We start from the raw sequence: 18735 nt of genomic DNA on the forward strand, positions 1-18735 counted from the left end.
ACAAGTTTCCAAAACCATTACATCACACAAAAAAATAAATAAAGTGTCTGCAGTTTTTCTTTATGGACAGCTAAAGTACTTTAGAATACTTACCCACTTTCAAAATATTTCACACCAAGACCAAAAGCCAAAGATTTATTTTCCATTAGAAAAATACTCACATGTGTACTGCTGATTCCTTCCAAAAGAAGTCTGGTAATCTCTGCCTGACGGTCAAATTCACTCTGAGTTATTCTCAATTCCTGGTCAGACTTAAAATAAAAAATATGTTAGCTGTTACATCAGTAAAAATAAAATCCATAAGAGTCATCCCTAATTCACAGGGATTTGCTAAAAACTTTCAAATCAATGTTTTTTTAGTTACATTATTTTGGGAGTCCATTAAAAAAAAAAAAGTAGAAAAGTGTACAAGACTATCCAAAGAGATACAACCAAAAGAAACAAGTCTCCCCAGATAGACAATCTACTTTACGTGTAAAGACAACCAACTGGACAATGCTTTCAGAATGTTTTATAGTTTCTGCTTTTGTTCATTTCTTACTGCCTTTTGTCTCAATTTAACAATTCATAGGAAAAACACAATTCCTCTTATTAGAGTTCATTATTTCCCTAATCCTAATGAGCCCACCAATATATGCAAAGGAGAGTGTTTCAAAATAAGTTTCTATTACAACTTCGTCTTCATAACCTCATCACCCACTGTAACATTATCAAAGGGAAATTCATGGCTAAAAGTGGAAATAGTGCTATTTTTCTTCATATTAAAAAATGAAATTGGAAAGGAAACAATTGTTTACCATTAAAAGGTGGTATCCAACCACAAGTAACTGGAAGACTGTTAGAATTATTATTTAATGGATTGAATTTTTGTAATGGACAATTATATATTTTACTTATACAATTCATAGTGTTACCAACTGTGATTTTGATTAAGGGATACCAACAATTAGTAGGACCTTTACACTGACACTAAGTTAGTGGTTCTCAACCCAATTTTCAGGACACAACTAGCCAGTCAAGCTTCCAGAATAACAATGAATATGCATGAGAGATTTGCATACAATGCAGCAGTGCATGCAAATCTCTCAGGCATATTCATTGTGGCTATCCTGAAAACCTAATTGGCTAGGTGTGTCCCAAGAAATGGGTTGATAACCCCTGCTGTAAGGGATAGTAATCTCCATGACAAAGCATTCTCCATTCCCTCTCTACAAACCATTGTCCCACTCCCCCGGACTCCTTTTGATCTCTTCTACACCGTTGCCCCTCCACCATGGGACTTTTTTCTGAAGCAGGAGACAGTTCTAGGCCCAACTGTGCCAGCAGTGATAGGTTCTAAAGGTCCATTTCCAGGTCCCACCTCCTGTACAAAAGTCAGGAATAGGAGCTTGGGGGTAGAGCCACTGTTAAGTCAGTCCTCAGGCTCATGCACTTTCTCAACCAGTTGCTGTCAAGTCTAAGACTGACCCTTATTTCAGAAAATGTTTGCAGGGGAAAGGAAGAGATGAAGCATGGTGGGAAACATTTTTCCAAAGCTGGCAGCCTTGATATAGGAATGCCATTTTCTATACCAAAATAAACCACCTCATTCCCTATATGGTTTAACTAGTTTTCAGTGCTTATATGCTTAACATATTTCCAGAGAAAATGACAACTACTCATTTAGGAGCATTTTTGTCAAAAGAAAGTAGTACAGGGATTTGATATGAAAGATTTCAATTTGCAAGATTTATTGAGCCATAAACCTTCCAGGACAAGATTCCTTTGTCAGATGCAAGGCGAGGTACCATCTTATAAATCTGTCCACTTGATCGAGGCACATAAAAACACACCTTTTCAGTTGTAGGCCCCAGACTGGAATGCTCTTCTGGATGGGTTGCATAGTTTAACAGACGCTGCACAGTTTAAGAAAGTATTTGGGGAGGATTCAGTGGAAAGATCAGCCTAGGTTCCTTTTCTTGAAGCTGAAATAGCTTTTGTATGCCGACTTGTTTTGTTTTATATGCCTCTTATTTTGTGTCAACTGTATTTTTTTTTTTTTATATTTATAGGGAATCCACTTTCAACTGTGGAATATGCAGAATACAAATTCATCAGAAAAAAAAAACATTTTTTATTTAGTCTAAATTTAGAGGTAGGTATCTTAGTCACAGTTTACAAATCCCCACCATTAACACCACTAGATGGTACTAGAAAGCTGTTCCAATTCCAATAAGATTCCAGAAAGAGCTCTGTGGCAAGCTATGAAAAAACTTGAAATGCACGATTGTTCTGTAGCTTTTGGCTTACTACTTCTGTGCACTACCACACAAATGACACACCCATTACACAAATCCTAGACACCTGACAATACAAGAGAAATTCTGGAAGAACATGTTTCACCACTTAATGTAACTGGAGAATGTGGACCATTCATACAAGTCTGTGACAAGGTAGTGGTACTTGGATAGAACATTTCCTTCCTATTTTATCCGTTTCATCTTCAAGTACCTTTTTATTTGTCAAGGGTTTTCTGGCCTTTCCCACCTGTTCAGGAGCTGGCTGGCAGAGGAACATTATATAGGCTCTGGGGGAGGGAGATGGGCGTTAAAAAAACCCTGTATAAAACTACATCTTTGCTATAGCTTGTGCTCTGCTTGATGTAGATCAGAACCCAATGTATGTTAAGCATTTGTCTGTCATTTTTTAACATTTTAATAAACAGTTTAAACAAAGAAAACTTCTGAGATCAGTTAGAATTAGTAAATACATGGAAAGATGCATATTTTATTCTAACACAAACTTGTCTATCAGAAATCGTGTGTGTCATTACAGAAGAAAATTAAAAAAATTACAAGATTAACACGGAAAGTACTGACTAAAAGGTCTCATTGTAAGAGGTGAATCACAGCAAATGCAGACTAGGTGAGCATTGGATTCTCTGTGGTATAGATGCATATAGCAAGTTGAGCCCAAGCCTGCAAATCTGACAGTTTTCTTCCATCATAACTTTCACGTACTTTTCAAAGAACTGTTGTGGTAACAGGTTTCGCATACAAGAAAAATGTTTTTCAAAGTAGCTCAATCAGGAAAAATGTATTAAGTCAGATCACACTGATTAGACGCCAACCTGATTTTAAATATTCAGCAGCTAACCAAATAATTCTTAACTAGTACAGAGACTTTTCCTGCAATCATTCCACTAATGTGCTACTGAAGAAACACACAAACAGGTGATTGTTACTTGGTACAATAACCATTCAAGCCTCAACAGAAACTGTTAACTGGACATTTTACAAGAGGAATAATGAACAGCATTTTAAGTACCCAAATAATTATTTTAGCATAAACAGTAGCAGCACAAATTCCACCCCCCCCCCTTTCCGTCCTACAATATCTTCAATCCTGATCTGAAATTACTGTAGTGAAAGGAAAGGAGGATCATTTTTCCTGTTTAAACTGTCAAGTTATCAGGTCACAAAATATAGCATGGACAACTAGGAAAGAGCTCAAATTCAATCTGGAAGGCCTCCCACTCTCTTCCCCTATCCTAACAAAAGATACACAAAACATTTGGGTACATTTTCTGTTGTGCTTTGCTGTTCGTTTTCTAAGCAGAATATAAAATTGTTGAACTTGCCAGCCTGGTCATTTGAGTATTTCCTTATGTCTGCAGTCACAACTTTCCAACCCCTAAATGGGGTTACAAATGCCCAAAGTGTGCTACCATTTGAGGCATCAGCAGCACCAACAGCATTAGTAATGGAGATGCGAGGCCTTGAGTAAGCATGCACTCGCAGGCCCTGCAGTGGTACTGTCCTTACAGAAGTTTCTGTGGTAACAGGAAGCACTGCTTGAGGGATCAAGGCCACTGCAGCATCTGTGTGATTGCATTAGTTCACAAACCCAATGCCGACTTTCATTATTAATGCTGCTGCCACTTGCAGATTGCCTGGTAAGACCAGCTATGAGGGCTAAGTGGAGACAGGCTGTAGAGGTCACCCAGCATTGACCTACCCAAGAGAAAAATGTTGCCGTCTTTAGCTTGCCTACTTTTCCCAAAAGTCCTCCAACTTTAGCCCAGGGTCCAAAGGAAAATACTGCTACTGACCCTGGCCAGGGGAATATTTGGAGGAAAGGTTGTCTGTAGGGAGGGATTTGACAGTTGGTTCACGTACAGAGCTATTGCTATGGAGAGTGAAAGGAAAATGACAGAAGACTAACTAGGGGACGTAAAAGAGGAGCTGGGGTGAGAGGGTGGTGATAATGGAGGATCAGTTGGGGGATTATAAGAACTAGATATAAAAACACTCAAAAGGTGGAGAAATATTTAGAGAACATCAGTGCCAGTCAAAAAAGTATTTTTCATTTGTGTTTTTTTGCATCTTTTCCTTTATATTTTCTTTTCCCCTTGCTGTTCCTTCCAGGCACTCTTCTTCCTAAAACCCCTACCAATTCAGCTTCAGTCAGCGTCTTACTCTCCTTCCAAGTCTCTATAGTCCAGCAACAGGATCCCAGCAGGATTGCCAGCAGCCACAAAGTACTCTCCCCAGGCCCTGATGCACCTCTCTATTATGTCAGTATTCAAAGAACGATATTGCTTATAAAATTAGCAGAAAGTTGCAGTAGAGTAACAATTAACATGTAGCACCACATGTACAACATGCAATTTACTAACAGTCTGAGAATGTTGCTAATTAACTTACTTTAGTGACTTCTTCTGCCCAAAGCTAGCCAGCATTAAAAATGAAAGAAAATCAGTGAAGTATACACAAAAGATAGGTTTCAATATTTTGATCCGCTTTAAATTCACGAATGCAATTACTTATAAGTTTCTCTCATCTTTTGCATTTCTAGAAAATGAAAAACAAAAAGCAGCAATGGTTCCTACTTGCAGTACTATTAAAGTTTGTTAGAACAGAAGGCAAAGCCTTGCAGCAGTATGGCGAAGAACAATGGTGATGCTTTTTCAAAAGTAGTATTTTAGCAAACATGGCTTAAATTTAATTAAAAGTGAAATGACCTTCCTATAGAGCTCAGAGAGGAGAGTTAGAAAAAAAACATATGGCTCAACCAACCAGTCTGCCCATCAACCCAGTAAATTTAGAGATCCCCTGTATTTACCCCATACTTTCTTGAATTCAGAAACTGTGAAGACCTTTAAAGACGCTAGTAACATATGGGCCGATACAGTAAAAACGCGGGAGAGTGGGCGACCGCCTGCTCTCCTGGCGTGCGCACAGGCCACTCTCCTGTGCGCGCGATTCAGCATCTTAATTTATTTAAATTAGGCCCGGCAGTAAAAAGAGGCGCTAGGGACACTAGCGCGTCCCTAGCGCCTCTTTTTTGACAGAAGCGGCGGCTGTCAGCGGGTTTGACAGCAGACGCTCAATTTTGCTGGCGTCTGTTCTTGAGCCCGCTGACAGCCATGGGCTCGGTAACTGGACACCGGCAAAATTGAGCGTCCGGTTTTCGACCCGACAGCTGCGGGCTCATTTTAAATTTTTTTTTTTTTAATTTTTTACTTTTTTAAACTTTCAGGACCTCCGACTTAATATCACCATGATATTAAGTCCGAGGGTGCACAGAAAAGCAGTTTTTACTGCTTCTCTGTGCACTTGCCCGGTGCTTGGAGAAATTAGCACCTACCTTTGGGTAAGCGCTAATTTCTGAAAGCAAAACGTGCAGCTTGGCTGCACGTTTTGCTTTCTGAATCGTGCGGGAATACCTAATAGGGCCATCAACATACATTTGCATATTGCAGGCACTATTAGGTTCGGGGGGGGGGGGGGGGGGGGGGAAGTTATCAGGTAAGTAATTTCTCCATTTCCTAGCATGTAGCCAGAAGGACTCAGGACCAAATGGGATGTACAAAAGCTACTCCTGGACAGGGTGGGAGGCTGCCTCTTCTCGGGCCTGAACATCCAGGCGGTAGAACCTGGAGAAGATGTGTATGAAGGACCACGTCACCACCTGACAGATCTTGGCAGGCGACAGCAGCTTGGTTTCTGCCCAAGAGACTGCCTGGGCCCTCATAGAATGAGCCTTAACCTATAGAGGTAAGGGCTTTCCTGCCTCTATGTAGGCTGCCTTGATCACTTCTTTGATCCAGCGGGCTATGGTCACCCGCAAGGCCGCTTCTCCTTGTTTCTTCCTGCTGTGAAGAACGAACAAGCAGTCCCTTTTGTGCACCGGTTCCGATCTTTCCAGGTACTGCACTAGGAGTTGCCAACATTTAGATGGCGAAGGCGGCATGAGTCTTCAGAGTCCTTATGTTCATCCGGAGATGGTAGCAAGATAGTTTGGTTCAAGTGAAACTCTGAAACCATTTTCGGTAGGAAGGAGGGGACAGTGCGCAGTTGTACGGTTCCAGGTGCGAACCTAAGGAACGGTTCCCGACAGGATAGTGCCTATAGTTTGGAGATTGACTAGCTGAATATATTGCCACCAGGAATGTCATCTTAAATGTTAAAAGGCGTAGTTGGCAGACCGCCATTTGGTCTGAAGGAAGCCCCAGCTAGAAAGTATACTAGGTTGAGATTCCATAGAGGTACTGGCCACTTTAGGGGTGGATGGAGTTTAACACCTTTCAGGAAGTGGAACAAATCTGGATGGGTTGATAGACAGATACCATCCACTTCGGCTCTGAAGCAGGACAGTGCGGCTACTTGGACCTTGAGAGAGTTGAGTGATAACCCCTTCTTCATACCGTCCCTGTAGAAACTCCAGAATCATGGGAATCTTGGCTGTCCGTGGGAGAATCCTGCAGTCCTTACACCAGGCTTTGAATACTCTCCAGATCCATATGTATGACAGGGATGTGGAGAACTTGCACGCTCAGAGCAGGGTGTCAATCACAGCCTTTGAGTAACCACTTCTTCAGGCGAGTCCTCTCAAGGGCCAGATCATAACAGAGAACAGAGGCTGATCTTCATGGAGAATCAGGCCCTGTGTGGAGGTAGGCACAGAGGGTTCCCCACAAGTAGTCCTTGCATGTCTGCATACCATGGTAATCTTGGCCAATCCGGGGCCAGTAGTAGAACTAGTCCCCTGTGATGTTCTATCTTGCGGATGACCCTGCCCAGTAGTGGACATGGGGGGGGGGGGGGGGGGGGGGGAGGCGTACAGTAAGTTTTCTTCTGACCAAGTCTGGACGAGAGCGTCGATTCCTTGAGATTGTGGCTCTCGTCTGTGGCTGAAGAACCTGGGGACTTGGGCACTGAGACAGGTGTGACCAGTATAACCATGCTGAGAGGCGCCAGCAATGGACTATCAGTTGGAAGGCTGTGGTCGACAGTGTCCATTCTCCCAGGTCCAGGCTCTCTCTGCTGAGGAAGTCTGCTGAGACGCAGGGCTGGCACGTCCATTAGGCGAACTTCGGCGGTCAATTAGGGCACAGAGCCGTAGGGGGCGCCGAAGAGCAGCCACATGGTGCCGCAAGTGGCCCTGAGAAGCACAGTGTTGCGCCCTGCCTACCTGTTTCAGCGCCAACTGTTTCTATTTCTCTTTGTCACGAGTGGGATAGACCTCGCTTGTGGCACCACGTGGCTGCTCTTAGGCACTCCCTACAGCTCGGCGCCCTGAGAAGCACATAGTCTGTGCCAAACAGGTGGGGGGGGGGGGGGGGGCACGCGCGACCGGGGAGGGAGGCAGTGCAAGGGTCACCTAGGGCGCACAATACCCTTGCACCGGCCCTGTTGAGATGTCTTTTCCTGCGATGTGGGAGGCTGAGATCCCTTGTAGGTTTATCTCCGCCCATGCCATGAGAGGGTCTATCTCCAGAGGCACCTGCTGGCTCTTGGTTCCTCCCTGGCGGTTGATGAAAGCAACCGGTCACGTCGTCAGACATAACTAATTGTTTTGCCTCAGAGTCTGTGGCTGAATCGCAGGCACGCTAGTCTGACTGCTCAAGCTTCCAGGCGGTTTATGTTCTGTTCCGCCTTTTTCTTGTTCCATTGTCCCTGGGCCGTCAGTTCCTGACAGTGGGCTCCCCACCTTTGCAGGCTCGCATCCATGGTGAGCAAGACCCAGTTCGGTGGGGATAGGCTTACTCTTCTGCTTAGGAGGTCTTCTTGTAGCCACCACTGGAGCTGAGAACATACCTCTGCTGGTAGTTGGAGGCGAATTAAGTAGCTCTGGGACAGCGGGTTCCATCGTGACATTAAGGAGTGCTGGAGTGGTCGCATATGGGCCCTTGCCCAAGGGATGACCTCCAGGGTTGATGCCATGAGGCAGAGGACTTGAAAATGGTCCCATACCTTGGGGTGTGCATTGTTAATCGTCGTAATTGTTCCATCAGTTTCCTTCTCCTCTGAGGAAGGAGGACGACTGTTCTGTTTGGTGTCGAAACGGGTCCCCAGGTACTCTAGCGATTGAGAGGGCTGCAGACTGCTCTTGCCCGTGTTCACGACCCAACCGAGTTCCTGCAGTAGGCTCTTGACTCTGCTGGTCACCTGCCAGCTCTCTTCCGAAGACTTTGCCCTGATTAGCCAATTGTCCAGGTAAGGGTGGTACCAAGATCCCTTCCTTCCTCAGTGTTGCCACCACGACCACCATGATTTTGGTGAAGGTTCTGGGGGCGGTTGCTAGGCCAAAGGGTAGTGGTCGGAACTGGTAATGGTGACAGTATCGCAAAGCACAGGAAGCACTGGTGATCCTGATGGACTGGGATGTGAAGGTAGGTTTCGGAAAGGTCCAGGGAGGTTACAAACTCTCCCTGTTGTACTGCCATAATTACAGAGAGAAGAGTTTCCATGCGGACGTATAGAACCCACAGATGACGGTTGACATTCTTGAGATCCAAGATGGGCCGGAATGATCCTTCCCTTCTTGGGAACGATAAAATAGATGGAATAGCGCCCCGTATTTTCTTGGGGCGTGGGAACCGGAGTTATTGCCTTCAGACTGAATAGTCTTGTTAGAGTGGTTTCTACTGTCAGTCTCTTGGAGTGGGAGTGGCAGGGTGACATCATAAATTTGCCTCGAGGGATGCTACGGAACTCCAGAGTAACCTTCTCGAATGATGTTTAGAACCCATTTGTCCGATGTTATCACAACCCATCTGTGGTAGAAGAGGGCAAGTTGACCCCCTATATCCTCTTCCTGTGGATGGGTCGGCCCATTCTCATTGTGGAGCATGGCTGGAGCCTTCCCCCCTCTTGGTCTGTCTGTTCTGAAAGGGCTGGGACCTTCCGGAGGGACGAGATGCCTGGAACTGCGAGCTCCTGTAGGGTCTAAAGTGCTGCGATCCTCTGCCCTTGGTTCTTCTGGGGGAGGGACGCTGAGATCTTTTACACCTATCTTCCAGTAGCCAAGGCACTGGGGATTCGCCCCATTTGCTGGCTAACTTCTCCAATTCGCTTCCGAACAAGAGAGATACTTTAAAAGGCATTCTTGTGAGATTCGCTTTAGATCTAGCGTCTGCAGACCAATTCTGTAGCCATAGTTATTTTCTGGCTGCCACTACTGAGGCAATGCCTCTGGCTGAAGTGTGCACCAGGTCTGAGCTTGTGTTCATGAGGAAGGCTGCTGTAGGTTCCATCATCTCATCGGTATACGTTCTGGAGTTATTTGCCTCAAGAGAGGAGCAAGCAGGAACATGCCACCAGTGCACAGCAAGAAGCAATCTGCAGTGTCATTGCTGTTGCATCGAAGGCCTGCTTAAGGATGGATTCTAATAGTATGTCCTGAGTGTCCTTCAATGCAGCCCCTCCCTCAACGGGAATAGTTGTTTGCTTTGAGACAGCACAGACCATAGTGTCCACTTTCGGGAAATGCAGGCATTCCTTGGTTGCTGGTTCTAGAGGTTATAGGGCTTCCAAGGCCCGACCCCCTTTGAAGCTGCCCTCCGGGGCATCCCATTCCAGGTCAATCAGTTCCTGGATGGCTTCCATCATTGGAAAGTAGCATGAAGCCTTACGAAGGGACACCAAGATGGGGTTCTTCTTTGGTTCCGTCATAGGGTCCATGCCAGGAATACCCAGTGTCTTCAGAGTCTGGGAAACAAGGGCTGGTAATTCGTCCTTGTGGAAGAAGTGAAGCATGGCTCGGTATGATTCCATTCCTGGAAGGATTTCTCCTTCTTCCAGGGAGTCTCATCATCTGAGGTGTCTGGGTCCCTGTTAGGGAAGCTCTTGGTTAGGAGAGGCATGTCTTGAGGCATCTGAGCCGGGCCGATCTTGTGCTTCCGGCGGGGGTTGAGCCTGGGGCGCAGCTGGGGCTGATTGAGTCTGAACGAAGGCTTGCAGCCCTTGGAAAAATTTCAACCAGAACAAGGTCCCTGGGTCCATGTTAACCCCAGGGGGAGTTGGAGTAGGGGCCCCAGAGGTGCCCTCTTGTAGGGAAGCCATCTCGGAGATGCATAGGTCCGGGGAGCTATCGTCCGTAGTTCCGGAACCATGTCCCGACAGTAAGGGGCCAGGCTTTGGTTCCCTCTGGGCTTCTTCGCAATGTTGACACAGGCAGGACTCCAATTCAGGCTGCGCGGCTCTTATGTGGCAGGCTGTGCAAAGAGTGCCTTCTGGCCTTCTTGGGTGCCGGTGCCATTGACTATGTGTTTGCGCGTGTGCAGTTGTAAACGCGGCTGTGCGTGTAGATATGTACCCGGGTATGCTCAGTTGTGCATGCAGCTATGCGCGCGTCTGTACTGAACAAGCGCAGGCTAGGCGCATCGGCCTTCCAGCCTGCCCCATGCATACCGCCAGTCGAGAAGGAAAGATGGCACCCCCCGAGGGTCTCCACGTGTGTGGACCCTTGCACCGGATCGAGGCCTAGCCCAACCAAGACTGCTTAACCCAATCGGTGCTCCCTTCTAACCTCGCTGGGGAGGTATTTGGAACAGCAATCCGAGCTCTGGAGACCTGAATTTAAAGATTTGTTCTTACCTGGTATCGGCGCTTACCGATAGTGTGTCAGATTGTCTTCAGCTGCGGGGGACGAGGGAATTACCTTCACCGCCGTGCTCGTTTCTGCACCAGCTGCCTTTCAGCCACACTGGGGGCTAAGTCCATGCCGGGAACCAGCTACCGGACCAAGGCACACCTCTGAGGGATACCTGAGATCAACCTTGGGAATTCTCGACTGGGGGAGGGACCCTTAGGTATCACCGCAGGAGAGTGGGGCCCGATCTTCCTTAAGGTAAATTCTTCTTTACCGTAATTCTTAACACTATTCTAGTGTGTGGGATAGTGTCTGCATCTGCTAGGAAACGGAGAGATACTGAAGAGCTGAGGTTACTGCAGGGGTATTAACTAGAGTGATGTCAGCTTTGAAATCTGACTCCGTCTCCCATCTGCTAGCAGAAGAGCACAATACCCATTGGTCCTGAGTCCATCTGGCTACACACTAGGAAAATAGAAGTTAATGTCTGTGCTGATACTCAGACAACACCCCCCCCCAAAAAAAACTGAGGGGTCTCACATGGCAACACCCAAGCGGGAATTCCCACACATGCTCAGTAGAGAAAAAGCTCTACAGCTTGAAGATATCTGATCAGTACCACTGGATATCACCCCAGCATGTCATGGATAATTTAGCTCTGCTTATATATGGAAAATAAAGGATATATTAATTACACAACACCTGGCATGAAAGTTTCACTTGCTCAAAGTACGATACCTCACAACAACAAAAATCCTTTTGCTCAACTGAATAAATATTTTTGTGCACCCTAGTTCAAGCCAATAAGTATCATCATTGAGCAATAGCAGGCTCTCCCCTCCTTCCTGGGGCTAGAACATCCCTAAACAAAAGCATTATTTGACTCAAGAATCAAATCCTGGTCCTCTGGATGGCAGTATGAAACACTGCAACAGCCAGTAAGGCAGGCCCAACATCAACTTGTATTTTCAAGACAAAGTTTTATTTAACACTTTTCTATACCGACCTTCATGGTAATGACCATATCAGATCGGTTTACATCGAACAGGGTAGAAAAAAACTGAAACAAAACAAATATACATGAGAACTGAGTTGGCAAAGTTACATTCAACAAGGAAGGTGAAACTTGGAGGCTTAATCAGCTGGAAAGAGAGGCCTAGGATGGTAGTTTCACACTGATGACTTTACTAGAAGATACATAAACACACTGAAATAGAAATAGGTGCATCAATGCTCTTGGAATGTTCAACAATGCAATATTTTAACCCAATATAAAATGTTTGTAGCAAGAATTCATAATAAGACAAAAACCTTTAGTGAACTGTCAGCAAAAAAAAAAAACCAAAAACCAATCTACATTGAACTGATATTTTTCAATTCAGAAATGCATCACTAAACTACATTAGTGATACTAAGTAAAGTGCATTAGTGCCCTAACTGTGGCAGTTCTGACATTAAGCTTTCTTTTTAAAACTACACAGTTGTTAGAGACTTTCAATAACTGAAAAGTTAAACTGATGGTGCATTTCATTTTTTTTTTCAGTATACACTCAGTGATACTTGATTACAAGTGGGAATAGAGTGAAAATTTCTACTTCTATGGGATATTACATATTGTATTTAATAGACACCAGAAAAGATAGCATTAACAGTACTGGAGATGCCATTCCAAAAAAAAAAAAAAGTAAAGAATTTAATCGCTAGAATACAGTATATACACAATAGCTTAGTTCTAATTAATATTTATTAAATCGCCTACAATTCAAAAGGGTCCCCATTCCAGCAGCACCCAAGTCATTTGGAAATATTACTTTAAGAGTTTCATTTATTAGGGATGAGGGATCTGGTAGATAGAGCAGTGAAAATGAGATTCATAAACTCAAATCCTGCTGTCCATCTGACTCACCAGCAGAAAACATTCACTTAACTGCAACAATATAATATACTCTCTCCCCACTAAGAAGTCATCATAAAGATTACAAACTAGTAATTAGTCTTTAAGCCCAAAGGCAGATGTATTTTTAAAGTATAACGACTACACAAGCTTACAGAATAAATTTTGAATGCAATGTTTTATCTTCTCTAATTCTAAACAAAATGTCATTTGTTCTAGTGTACATGATACTTGTGTTACCTGTATTTGGCACAGTATTGGTTTAATACTAATTCAATAGTTTAAAAAAAATTCTACCTTTCAAAAGAAAGAGGAAGCACTTTGAATGAAAGGAAGAGAAACATATTAGGCCAACAAACCTTCAGCCATTTTACATGCAGCAAGTTGAGCATATAAGAGAAGTTTACCATATTGTTATCTCCTTCGCGCTGAGAAGAGTTTAGTTGCTTAAGTGCACAGACATACAAAAAGACAAGAGACACAGTGAGTAGATAAAAGTTAATTATACCATTTTGGAAACAGTAAAAGCATTAAGCACCGGATTCGTATAATTGCTATTTTTACTTGTAGAGAAAAAAATACCTCATGTTGATACATATAGTCTCTCCATATACTTTCTCTTTTTTCCTCTCTTGATGAAATACATAGTGCATACATTTTTTTTTTTTTTTTAAGTTAGGGTTTGTACAAGAACAGCTAACAAAGATCAAACAATCTAGGCCCTGGCACACTAAGGTTTTTCTCTCATTCTGTGTCTAGTGGAGAAAGCAAGTTTACTTACCTTAAACAGTTTTCTGTAGATATCAGGATGAATTAACCATGCCACATGGGCAATGTCATCTGATGGCACCGGATGAACCCCCTCTCATAGTAGAGCTTTTGTACTCCTGAGCATGTGCGGGAATTCCCACTCTAATGAGCTCCATCAATTTGAGAACTAAATCTAGCTCCAGCGAGATGGATGGGTATTTAGTATGGCTAATTCATCCTACTAGCTACAGAAAACACCGTTTATGGTAAGCAAAACTTGCTTTTTCCAATCAATAAGCAAGGCTGAATTAGCCATGGCATGAGGAATCCCAAGCCAAGGGATGCAACCTGGACTCCAACATGGAGAGTGGACTACTGAGTGAAAAGGCTATGCAAAAATGCTTGCCTGAATTTACTGTCACTCTTAGAGATTAAGTAATGAGATGCAAATGTGTATACTGATCATCATTGTTGCAGCTTTGCAGATATCTTCAAGTGAATCAGCTTGTAGATGAGCCACTGATGCAGCCATGGCCTTCACTTGATGAACCTTAAGTCTATAATCTGGATGCCTGCTAGAGTAGAACAATGTGCGATACAATCTGCCAGCCAACTTGACAATGCTCATTTTGCCACTGCTATGCCTAGTCAGTTAAGACTGTAAGAAACGAGTCGAAGCCTGAATGAGACAAGAGGAGTTCTCTTGTAGTAAGCCAAGGCTCGTTTACAATAAAGGTATAAAAAGGGCTTTTTTTAAAAATCTCCATGAGCGTGTGGCCTTGGGAAGAACATTTTAAGAGATTCCCCATACTGCTGCTGGTAACAGGAATGATTACTCTTGTCCTATAACAATGCTCAAAAAATTCAAATTACCATAAGTGATCTGGTAGTCAAAAGGAACTCTATCCTTTATAGAATGGCATCAAGCAAGATTTACAAAATGTTCAAAAAATGTAGAGAAAAAAAGTTATCCATTTCAAATGTGACATGCCCCCTCAATACAAACGTGTAAAGTTCTATTTTTCTAAATAGCTGCTAGCTAAGCTTCAGTCACAACTTCATGCTTCAAAGCTACTACCAAAGTTGTAGTTTTTTCTACTGAATTAGGTAACAAGTAGAACTTAACTTCATTTATAGTTTTAAATCTAAACACAAGAGCTGTTTGAAGTCTAATTTCTCCTAGTCATTCGCGTCACTGTCGATCTAAGTGGTGTGCTACTGAGTTCATCTTGAAAGACCAAACGTGTAAACTTCATAGGAGATTCAATACATTGTATTCTAAATAAATGTAAAAATAAGAAACCTAAAGAATTGCATTCACCAAGAGACCCAAGAGGGATTGAATAGAAACAAGCAGCAGAGACCTAAGTAACACTACTGCTTTCTGACTACTGAAATACTCAAAATATGTTTCCAGGTAAGCTTGATGAATCCCATACACATGGCTTCTAACATACAACCCTGACTGATGACTATCTACAACTGTGTGTCTGAACTAGTGATACCAGTTATTTGCATAGCTATTAGGGGAAACCTTTCATACCATGTTGCTGTAATTTAAAAAGGACTTCATACTAAACTAAGGAAAGCTGTGTTCAGAAACTCACGATAACTCTAGGCCTACGTGCAGTTTATGAGTCCTTCCTACCTAAGGTACATCAAAATACTAAAGATCCACTGCATGACAACATGCACTACTAATTTGCTTTTCTTCCATGTTTGCAGACAAAGGCATGCAGGACCATTTACGTTATGTTATACAGTGTAAAGCAAAACTAATACCAAAACATTATATAACTGGTCAATAACCACCACACCACAAAACCAGCACAAATGATACTCCCTCTAACATTAATTTAATGCAGGGGTAAACAACTTCCACTGTAGCAAACCAGAAGAGTTGGCTCTGTATCCTGCCCTTACCACTTATAACCAGAAAGCGCTAAAAAGGCTCTATCCTGGTCCTGAATCAGCAGCACATGCAGCCCTCTGCAAGGTTACCCCCACTTCACGAACTGCAATACAATAGGGGAGCAAGTGAGCTCCAGAGCCTGCCTAGGCAGGAGGAGCATTTCCAAAGGCTATGCACAGCACATCTCTGTGCCTCCTTAGAAGCAGCCTTTGGGTGCCAAACAGCAGAAAGGAAGGTGTATCCACATAGGGGTGAAAAAGCACACAGTCCCTTACTCTACCTTCTCCCCTTCACACCCTTCCTTCAGGTGTGTTGGCTCAGCACTCCAACATTTTATAGTAGATAGTTAGATACTGCAGTTTTTTGGCACGCCGCTCAAAATCAGTCAACCTCTGATCAGGTTTTAAGCACTGTACTACAGCTGTGACTATTTAGAGAGGTTTTTTCCTAAAAGAACAAAACTTCCATTCTGATTTATTTTTAAGTGTTCAGTGTTAACTTTCTCCTCCTGTAGGTGTTCATTAAATAGTGCAAAGGATGTACTGCACAGAACACCTCTTTCATAATGCAGAATTACATCTATAAATAGCATATTTATGGATTTAGCTCAAGCCTTTTCAATGGTAGCTCAAGGCAGGTTATATTCGATATTTTGTTGCCATCCATACTATTTTGAACTGCCAGAATCACAGGTAAAATGGATTACTCAAGCAGTTTCACAAATTCTTTTTCACTATAGGGATTTTTTTTTTTTTTAGTCAGCAGCCAAATATTTTACTTACCGCGGCTTTGGCTTCTGCTGCTCGTGCTCTCTTTGATCTGGCTTTTGCTGCATCTAAATCCAGTCTTTTATTCTGAAGCAATTTACGTTCTTTCTGAAAGCATTAAGAAATATTCTGTTAAAGAAAACCACACTACGCGTTATGAATAATTTGGAAGAAAACTTCTATATCCATTTACTGATGTGCACTTTCCAATTGTGATTTCAAGGCAAATGTTTTAAACCAAAAATAAAAATGCATTATGGCTTTGTTACATAATATCTCTGCACTTCCCCTAATACCAACCAGGGTTGAACTCATGGCCATCTGAAAGTGCCAGTAGGCATTGCTTATTTAAAATCTTTTACAGCCCGCTTATGACGATCCAATCTAAGCAGATTACAATACAATATACAAAAAAGCAAATAAAAATCCAGCATACACAACCTCATGTTGCCTCGTTATAAAGCTTCTCAAAAGCAACTCCAAAGAGATAAGCCTTCAAAGTTTCCTAAACAACTTAAATATCCAAAATATCCCATAAGACAGGGGGGTGGGGGGGGGGGGTGGGTGTAAGGCATCCCATAGCAGTGGAGCAATAATAGAAAAGGCATGATTTGTGTATAACTCACATAAACGGGTCATTTTAACTGAAGGAACAACAAGATGACCCATGTCTTGGGAATGCAGAGTTCTGGTAGGATTATAAGGTTTCAGTAAGTTCTTTAAACAACATGGATCATCTATTTTTCAAAAAACCAACACAAGAATTTTAAACTGAATGCAGTGAGGCAGTGGTAGGCAATGCAAGTCCTACAAAACTGGGCTAAAATGATCCCAAGGACATCCACGTACCACTAATTGAGCAGCAGCATTCTGTAATATAGAGTGCCCAAACACTCGAAGCAGGAAGGTCAACAAAAAGACCATTACAATAATCAGTTGCTGATAGTACAAAAGACTGCACCAAAGTCCTAAACTCACTTTTGTCTAACATGGCGTAAAACGTAGTTTAAAAAAAACCCAGATTTCAATACTGCTCTCAATTGCGGTAAAAAATTCAAATGTCTAAAGATGACTTCCAAATTTCTTACCACTTTAATAATAGGGAATCTAATCCCATTAACTAGAATGGGATAATTCTCCAAATCAATTAGAGGCCGTGCCCTACAAGAAAAACAATTTACTTCAGTTTTACCCAAATTTAAAATCATTCTGGTTCATCCATAAATGTATTCTATTTGGAAAGTTTGTAATATTCACCACAGCACACTCTAAAGACTGTCACAGGAAAATACAACTGTAAATCATCTGCATATGCTCTGAATATGATCAAGATGCTCATTCAGATCACACAAAGGTGACAAATATTAAAAAGGGAAGATCGGGTCCCTTGTAGGTGAACTTGTTTCCTTCCAAACAAACTAGGCTGAAACTACTGCAAAACGAGACCACCTATACCCAAATGAACTAAGTGCTGTAATAAAATCTCGTGTGCTACCGTGTCATATGCTGCTGTTTTTCTTGCCATAACTGCTAGCATTGGAATATTATGATCTAACTGGCATAACAAAATCCAACGTAGAAATTAAGGGGTAGATTTTAAAAGGTGCACATACGCGTCCCATGGCTCCCGGGGGACAACATTTTTACCAAATTAACACGGCGACACAAATGGCCCTTCCCCGGTTCCCTCCCAGGCTGCTCAAATTAAGGAGAAGACTGGGAGGGAACTTCCCTACTCCCCCTGCGCCTAACTTTCCTACCCTTTCCACCACTCTCCACCCCCTACCCAAATAAAAGATTTTTTTTTTTTAAACTTACTGCTCTGTTGGAGCAGAAGCGACTTGTGCGTGCCAGCTGACTGTTGGAGCACTCTTCCCTGGGACAGTGGCTAATGGCCCTTGTAACAGCCGGCCTCCGTCCCGCCCAGAAAACACCCCCCGGCCTACCCCTCTCTCAGGGCCCAGCACTTGCACCTACGGCTGGGCCCTTTTGAAAATATACGCAGAACACGCAGGGCCCGGCCACTCACATAAGTGCGAATTTTTACCTGCCTGGCCATTTTAAATTTTGGCCGTGTTTCTGAACTATGGTTTTTTTTTTTGTTTTTTTTTACGAAAACCACATTGAAAAAAATGGAAAACATTACCAGAAAGAAAGTCATTTACTTGTCTATAGACAACTTTCTCCAATTTACCCATGGTATTTAAGTTGGATATTGGTCTATAATTCAGACAAACTGAAGAGAGCTTCAATACATCAGGCAAATTTCCTTCTCAGAGTAATAAATTAAATATATTCCTTAGCACACCTAAACACACATCCTTCATAGCATACAGCAAAGAAAAAAGGACAAGGATCTAACACATTGTGGGATTGTTTCCTATGCATTCATGTGTCCCTCTGTCTCAGTGGTGACTAATCTCATCAAAACATTGCCACGTGGTGCTAACAAAATCATCTGACAGTAAGTTAGGAGTCACCTGTACATCTCTATTCTTGCCCCCTACCAAGCTTAGTAATTTAAATAGTTATCAGAAAACTGCTGTATTGAAAAG

General features: G+C 42.9%; 1 protein-coding gene across 2 annotated transcripts in view; it reads right to left on the reverse strand.

Moving 5' to 3' along the window:
* The window catches only part of SH3GLB1 (SH3 domain containing GRB2 like, endophilin B1), a 58455-nt gene that overhangs the window by 17073 nt on the left and 22647 nt on the right, over positions 1-18735 (reverse strand). For both annotated transcript variants that reach the window (XM_029617707.1, XM_029617706.1), the window contains 2 exons: positions 16196-16288; positions 162-251 (listed from right to left, as the gene is read on the reverse strand). In XM_029617707.1, coding sequence (XP_029473567.1) covers positions 162-251; positions 16196-16288 — 183 coding nt within the window. The remainder of the gene's footprint in view (positions 1-161; positions 252-16195; positions 16289-18735) is intronic.

Source organism: Rhinatrema bivittatum, chromosome 10 (assembly GCF_901001135.1).
Source record: "Rhinatrema bivittatum chromosome 10, aRhiBiv1.1, whole genome shotgun sequence".
Classification (NCBI taxonomy): Eukaryota; Metazoa; Chordata; class Amphibia; order Gymnophiona; family Rhinatrematidae; genus Rhinatrema; species Rhinatrema bivittatum.